Below are 7,888 nucleotides of genomic sequence, written 5' to 3' on the forward strand. Positions count from 1 at the left end.
GCAACCACCATTCTGGATGATATGATCCACCAAGAGATTGAGGTGTATGTGGATGACATGATTGTCAAATCCAAGAAGCGAGAAGGTCACTACACCACATTAGAGAAATTCTTTCAGCGAATTAGAGAGTATAAATTGAAGCTGAACCCCCAGAAGTGCACCTTTTGGGTGACGACAGGGAAGATGTTGGGTTTCCTAATCACACAGAGAGGAATCAAAGTAGATCCTTCCAAAATCAAGGCCATCTTAGAAATACCACCACCAAGGACTGAAAAGGAGGTGCGCGGCTTTCTGGGTGAAGTGGAATTCATAAGGCGATTTATTTCAAAATTAAGTTTTACTTGTGAACCACTATTTGGTCTCCTGAAGAAGGGAAATAAATTTTAATGGGACAATCGCTGTCAATTTGCCTTTGAGCAGGTCAAGCAGTATCTCTTGAATCGGCCTGTGTTGTCGCCACCACAGCCGGGAAATCCTTTCATTCCGTATTTATCAGTAACAGGATCGACTATGGGGTGCATGCTAGCTCAAGAATCTGAATCCAAAGTGGAGAAGGCCATCTACTACTTGAGCAAAAAGATACTAGACTACGAGACCCGCTACACTTCCCTAGAGAAAGCCTGTCTAGCCTTGGTATGGACCACCAGGAAGTTGAGGCACTACTTGTTAGCTCATTCTATAATCCTGGTTTCGAGATTAGATCCCATTAAATATCTCTTTGAGAAACCAGCACTTACGGGTAGGTTAGCTTGTTGGTTACTTCTTCTCTCCGAATTTGATCTCAAATATGTTGTACGCAAATCAGTTAAAGGGAGAGTTGTCATGGAATTCTTGGCAGACCACCCGGTAAAGGGAGACGAAGCAGTGGAATACCTATTCCAGATGAAGACATTTTGCATGTGGAAGAGGAAACGTGGACGATGTACTTCGATGGGGCGGCTAATCAGTACGGTTATGGGATAGGTGTGTTACTCATTACGCCTGATGATTCCCATATACCCTTAGCATTCAAACTCCGGTTCAGAGTGTCCAACAATGAAGCATAATAGAAGGCGTGCATTGCTGGTTTGGAAGTTGCCCTAGAACTAGGGGCGAAAAGGTTGGACATCATCAGAGATTCAAATTTGGTTGTCTCTCAAGCTAATGAGGATTGGAAGGTCAAAGAAGAGAACACGAAGATGTATCATAAGGCCTTGGATATTTTGATTCCTAGGTTCAAAAAACTAACGTTTACACATTTGTTGAGAGAACCGGTTCGCAGATGCACTAACAACTCTATCTTCTATGGTAGACATCCCACTGGGAGTAAAGATGCGTCCAATCATTATTGAGCAGAAGTATACGCCTGCTTACCAGATCGTCGCTGCAATAGATGAAGTGCAACAAAAAAACCCCTGGTATTACGATATTTGGAACGTTCTTGAAAAAGAGACATATCCACCAGAGGCAAATGCCAAAGACAAAAGGGGAATACGGTGTCTGGCCGTCCAATTTATCATCTGTGGGGGTAAATTATACAAAAGAGGCCACCTGGGAATGCATAAGCTATGCGTGGAGGAAAAGGAATCAAAGCGTCTTATGGAGGTTGTCCACAGAGGAAAGTGAGGAGCCCACATGAATGGTGTGATGTTGGCCCAAAAAATCCTTAGACAAGGCTACTACTGGTCAACCATGGAAGAGGATTACATTGGATTTGTTCGGCGATGCCATAAATGTCAAATTCATGCCAATCGCATGAACATACCACCGTCTAAACTCTACAATATGACTTCACCATGGCCTTTTTCAGTTTGGGTAATTGACGTTATCGGTGCAGTCAAGCCAAAGGGATCAACTGGGCATGAGTTCATTCTGGTAGCAATTGACTACTTTACTAAATGTGTGGAAGCCCAGTCCTATTCTGTATTGAAAGCATCACATGTGGCTAAGTTCATTGAGAACAATATCAATTGCTGGTACAAAGTTCCAAATGAGATCATATTAGATAACGGCTCGCACCTCAAGAAAGAGGTGACAAATTTGTTGGAAAAATACAACATGGCCTTTCATAAGTCATCCACATACAGGCCACAAACCAATGGAGCCATTGAAGCCGCCAACAAGAATATCAAGAGCATCTTGCAGAAGATGGTTGAGACCTACAGGGACTGGTCGGATAAACTGCCATTCGCACTCTAGGGCTATAGAACCTCAATCAGAACATCTATAGGGGAAACCCCTTATTCTCTCGTCTATGGAATGGAAGCCATTTTGCCAATTGAAATTGAAGTGTCGTCGCTGCGAGTTATGGCCGAGTGTTAGATAGTAGAGGCGGACTGACAACAGAGCAGATTTGAGGAGTTAATGTTGTTTGATAAGAGGAGGCTAAGGGCATTGTATCATGTCCAGAGCTACCAACGCAAAATTGCTAGGATTTTTAACAAGAAAGTTAAGTCCAGGAATCTCAAGGAGGGAGACTTGGTACTGAAAGACAACCGGGCTCCCATCCATGACCCTAGGGGCAAGTTCAAACCCAATTGAACTGGTCCTTATATCATCAAATCTATTCGGCCAGGAGGGGCGATTATTCTCATGGACCTGGATGGCCTGGAGTTTTCACAGCCGATTAATATGGACAAGTTGAAGAAATACTACCCCTGAGCGGCTCACTAGGCTGAAAACCCGAAAGGGCGACCTAGGCAAAAGTTAGAGCATAAAAAATTAGAAATAAAGAAAAACTGAGCTCGCAAGGTTGAAAACCCTAAAGGGCAACCTTGGCAAAACTTAGAGTGCAAAAGGAGAGAGTTAATACTCGAGTGAACCAAAGCCAAACTACGTAAGTCCTGATTCCCATTTTTGGGATATGTAGGCAACTTCATCTTGAAGTTCGGCCGTAACCATCTCCAACTCAACTATCCTATTCATACATATTTGATCAGGCCATATTTCTCGATTATTAGTTAGCGCGGTTATGATCTTCATGATTGGTAGAAGAGCTGGTATGGTGGATGCAGGTATGGGCAGTTGCGATTTGTTGATTCGGGGTTGTATGTCTTGAGGGTTAATAAAAGTTGATTTTTTTTCCTCAAACTTTTACCCTTTTACAACTTGGACCATTTTTAGGGCCCAAAGGAAAATTTTTAGTACTCGCAACTTTAATTTTATTAATTTCAACACAAGTACATTCTCCAACTCTCTGATTTAGATCAAAGTTGTTTTTACATCATAAAACTTGAAAAGAAAGATCAAAGCAGTAAAACTAAGGGCATAGCCTACTTAGATAGCTCTATGTCTTTTGCTTGCACTTGTGGAAGTTTTCGCAGCTAAGGATGGTCCAACTTGTTCTTTGTCCTCAAGCCAAGCTAAACACTTGCCAGGAAGGGCGTAACTGGAACTAGGGGTAGGGGCCAGAAGCTCTTTCGTCCTCCAAACAGTGAGGTACCATGGCAAATGTGAACCACGAATAGGAAATGAAGCCGGGTATTTCGCCTTCTCATCTGGACGTGTCCGATCATGGCCAAATTGGCATCTAAATTGGAAGGGGAAACAAAACATGCAGTGTGTGAGGCCAATCAATAGTATACCTGACTGGCGGGTCATGTTGTAGCTCATCTCAGGCAAATTAAACCAGGGGAAATGCCAAGCTATGCCGGCTGCAGATCGATTATACATCTAATCACAACACAATCCTTCTGAAGGGAAATCTATTAGCTGTTGGCAAAAGAAGTAAGCTCTGGACGAGTACTCGGGGCAAGGGTCCACCACTTTTAGCTTATCCATCAACTATACTCGGGGAGGGATGAAAAATAGGAGAGATTAAATAATAGAGAGATAGATGTTGAAAAAAAAGTAAGGAAAGGGCTACAGAGGAAAATAAAGAATGAGTGTTGAGTGGTTCGTGAAATCATAAATAATGAGGGTGGGAAATAAAAAAAAAAAAAAAAAAAGGAGAAATAGTGAACTCCCTACAAACTGAGTAGTCTCTCACAGACGGAAAGCATCAAGGCCCATCAAAGTTTCAGCCAGGGCCAAGCCCATGTAACTCTTTCCCAGTTTCAAGCATTGAGCCACTTCGATCAACTAGATCCTGGCTATGCCGACATTAGGGGCAAGAAGGAAGTGTGCAAACAGGCATAAGCATAGAGCATGTTATCGATAGCCTCACCAAAGAAGGTCACTCCTGTCTCCAATAACAGAAAATCGATGAACTAAGCCGGGGATGTCTAGTTTCCCATCATGGGCCAAAGACCAAGCCTTGTGTACTGAAAACCTACACATCAGTCCCAAAGTCTGCGCATGGCCAAAATGGGTTGCGGCATAATTTCTTTGTCATGCCGGGATTACATTAATGCTTGAAATTCTTCGAGCGTTGGACATAGTTCTTGTGATCCGAATTGAAACACATGTGTAATTGGGTTCCAGCACTGGACTGTGGCATGGAGGAACGAAAAGCAAAGAGGAGTGTGGCTCAAAATGAATAGAGCGTTTAGGCTAAAACCAACGGAATTTACCTTTTTCAAGCCGTTCAAAGTGGCTATCCACTCTTGGAACCTATTGTTAGGAAGGATCTCTATCTTGGGATCAAAATATTAAAATTTTTCTATTTTACTGAGATAATAGCTTGGGATCACTTTTTATAGACTTTGAGAAGGAGCAGTGCATGACAGCTGGACGGCATTGACCGACATCTTTTTTAATGCTAGCCGACTTTCATTGGGAACCAGTCGTACCTATTGGGAGCCGGTCGGCTCTCAATGACTGCCCAGAGCAGAGCAGTTGTAGAGAAGACAAGTTCTTACATTGGCATACTGGAGCTGTGTCTTGAGTCTTATCTTGTTTGTATCAAGTGTTGTTTAGTGTTTTTAGATTTTTTTCATTTTGTTTTTCTGTCATCGAGTTGTATTTTTTATTTTGACTGGTTGTAAGTTGTTATCCAATTCGAAAATCAATTCAAGAGTAAGCATTCACAGTTGTAACAGTCTTGTACAAGATTATCATGCAAGCGCCATTCATTAATCACATGTCACATTATACAAGAGAAGTCATCCAAAATATTCTTTTTATAGCCAGAGGGTCCACCCCCCGATCATTGTTTCCAAAAGTAAATATAGCAAAAAACAAAAAACAAAAAAAATTAAAAAAAAATAAATAAATAAAAAACAAACAAACAAACAAACAAAAGAAAACTCTTCAAAAAAAAAATACAAGGGTCTATTTGAAGCTAGTCCCTAACTACAAAGCAAAAGAAAGAAAAGAAAAATGAATCATCAACCCATCCTGGCCTTCTTCCTCCTTGGCTGCGGAGGAGGTGCATTACTATCATCACTGGGGCTACTGGACTGCAAGTCAACCTCCTTTTCCTTGAAGACTCCTCCGAAGGTGAGCACTGCCTCGCTCAACCTCTCCCTCGATCAGCTCCTCCTTGGCCTCTCACTGGGCCTTGTCTCCCTCTTCTCCTAGCTGAAGGAGGTCCTGCTGGCGCTGGCTCAAGCTAAGAAGAGGACAAGCATCAGTAAGGACAAGCATCAGTAAGGACTAACAGAAGTATAGACAGTGGGGCAACAATAACTAATAGAAAAGTATACCTCAATCCTGTAGACACCCCATTTTTGACCGTCCTTAAGACTTGGACGTCATCGTTTGCACACTCGACGATTACCCTTGTTTGTGTTCGTCTTGAGTTCTCGGAGGTGTCGGCTACACGCCTTACCTCAAGACCTCTCGACTTGTTTGTTTTGTGTTTGGTTTTGCATCAAACACTTGTTGTTTTGCTTCTGAGGGTGGGAAATAGCTTGTAGGCCATCCCCACACCTCACCGGCCATGGCTTGAGGCTACTGGCCTTGTTTCCTTGCCATCAGCCATTGGTGATGGCCGGCCGGCACTATTGATGGTCGGTCGGCATTGTGTTTAGTCGGCCGGCGACTGATTTTGGTCAATCGACCACTTTTTCTGGCCGAGACCTTATCTTGAGGGGGTTTGAACCTTTTGAACCCTTGGTTTTAGCTTCTTGAGGAAGCTTGAACCTTTTGAACCCTTGGTTCTAGCTTCTTGAAGAAGTTTGAACCTTTTGAACCCTTGGTTTTAGCTTCTTGAGGAAGCTTGAACCTTTTGAATCTTTGTTCTAGCTTCTCCAAGAAGCTTGAACCCTTTGTCTAGCTTCTCCAACAAGCTTGAACCCTTTTGTCTAGCTTCTCCAAGAAGCTTAACCCTTTTGCCTAGCTTCTCCAAGAAGCTTGGCCCTTTTGTCTAGCTTCTCCAAGAAGCTTGGCCTTCTTGGCCCTTTTGTTCCAAGCTTCTAAGAGAAGCTTGGACCCTTCTTCCTCTATAGAAGAAGAGCTCATCTTCCATTGCAAAGGTTCCAAGAAATTTTTCTAAGGCAAAAACCATACACTTCCCTCCATATCTCTACATTCCAAGCTCCAAAGTCCATAGTTCTTGGCCTCTTTGCACCACAACTCCTAAGCACACACCTCCACCACTCATCTAAGGTTCTTGAAGGGTCTTGTGGGGACTCAAGACTTGGTTTTGACTCAAAAAAACCTGCTGGAGTGCTGATTTTGAAGAAGGTCTTCCAGGGTGAGTTTCTCCCTCTTTTATTCCCCATTTTTGCACAAGCTTTTAGCATATCTTTCACACTGTTTTGAGCTTAGTGTATAACTGATAAAAGATCTATTTTTGCATGCTTTTGAAGTTTTTTTAAGACCACTTTTGTGTTTGGGGTTGTTTACCCCCTCTTAGGCCTTGTTTGGCGCCCATTTTGTGCTATTTTGGTGAGCTCCGGGACCACCTTATTTGGGCCTCCTCACCACTGAAATCTTGAGGGATTTTAGTGGTGAGGATGGTGTTTTAAGGTCCTAACACTACTAGAAAATTGATTTTTTGCTACTTTATAATTTGCGACCATCTGATTAGTCGTCGCAAATAATCAATTTACCCCCTTATTTTCTTCTATTTATTTTCCCTTTTTCTTTATACTTGCCCTAGCCCCTCCATAAACACCGATTGTTCTCTTTCTCTCGCTCTCTATCGGTCTCACAGTAATACGACTGGTATGAATCTCTCTCCTCTCTCTCTCTCTCTCTCTCTCTCTCTCTTCCTCAATCTCGCTTTCTCTCTTTCTCTCAATCTCGTGCTCTCTCTCCTTTGATCTTCTCAAATTAGCACCTCTACTATACATGTATATGTACCTCTATATATATTATGTATATGTTGTGAATATCAATGTTTGAAATTGAATTTATTCTGTTGAGGTCCGAGCAAGAATCGAAGTAGGCGTCCTCAACTTCCTCAAGATCTTGAACTCTTCGACTCCGACAATCTCATATTTCTTTGGTTTGCAATTTTGCTTCAAATCTCTACTCTCGAAATGTGTATATATATATATATATATATGTGCGTGTGTATTTTTGTGTTAAGCATTGAGTCACTGTTGATTTTAATTTGACAAATTTGGGGATTTTTGAGTGTGTTATAGATCAATAGAAGATGGAATAATAGCTGAGGGTTTGTTGACTGATGTTTCGTGGATTTTTCTTTCTCACTCGTTTTGCACGAGGTCTTTGATGAGTGTTAACTAACACTGCTGAATCTTTCATTAGCTATATTGCTGCGTAAGCTTTTCTTTCGTTTCCGCCCATAGAAGTTTGCGTTTCCTTCTGACTTCATTTCTTCCTTCTCTCTCATTTCTGCAGAGATTCAGGAGCAGGGGTTTCCGGCGAAGCCTAGACATACAGAGGTGAGTTTTAGTGGTAATTTTTTTGTTTTTTTGTGATCAAACTATGCGGATTTTGAAATTGAGGGGTTTCTTTTGAGATTTGTGTTGGTTGATCTTGAGGAGGTGTGTTTACAGGGGACATTGATGCATGTATGAGACCGCGGTTATTCGGTGACCGCCTCTGAATTTTGGCG

At 42.2% G+C, this 7,888-nt stretch overlaps 1 protein-coding gene across 1 annotated transcript; it reads left to right on the top strand.

Annotated features, from left to right (window-relative positions):
- The first annotated feature begins 21 nt into the window (after positions 1-21).
- Positions 22-3,017, top strand: LOC145805476 (uncharacterized). Its single transcript, XM_082900614.1, has 5 exons — positions 22-219; positions 421-622; positions 731-922; positions 1,790-2,010; positions 2,994-3,017. Exons 1-5 carry the CDS (start codon positions 22-24, stop codon positions 3,015-3,017), a joined length of 837 nt encoding a protein of 278 aa, XP_082756740.1.
- The last annotated feature ends 4,871 nt before the right edge of the window (positions 3,018-7,888 follow it).

This window comes from Camellia sinensis, chromosome 13 (assembly GCF_055761805.1).
Source record: "Camellia sinensis isolate YWXY chromosome 13, ASM5576180v1, whole genome shotgun sequence".
NCBI lineage: Eukaryota > Viridiplantae > Streptophyta > Magnoliopsida > Ericales > Theaceae > Camellia > Camellia sinensis.

Excerpts from the sequence above, each read along its gene's own strand:
- LOC145805476 (XM_082900614.1), top strand. The coding sequence starts at position 22 with ATGATCCACCAAGAGATTGAGGTGTATGTGGATGACATGATTGTCAAA. Across the intron at positions 623-730 it reads CACTTCCCTAGAGAAAGCCT|CACTTACGGGTAGGTTAGCT; the intron begins GTCTAGCCTTGG and ends TTGAGAAACCAG. Across the intron at positions 2,011-2,993 it reads GCTCGCACCTCAAGAAAGAG|GTATGGGCAGTTGCGATTTG; the intron begins GTGACAAATTTG and ends TGGTGGATGCAG.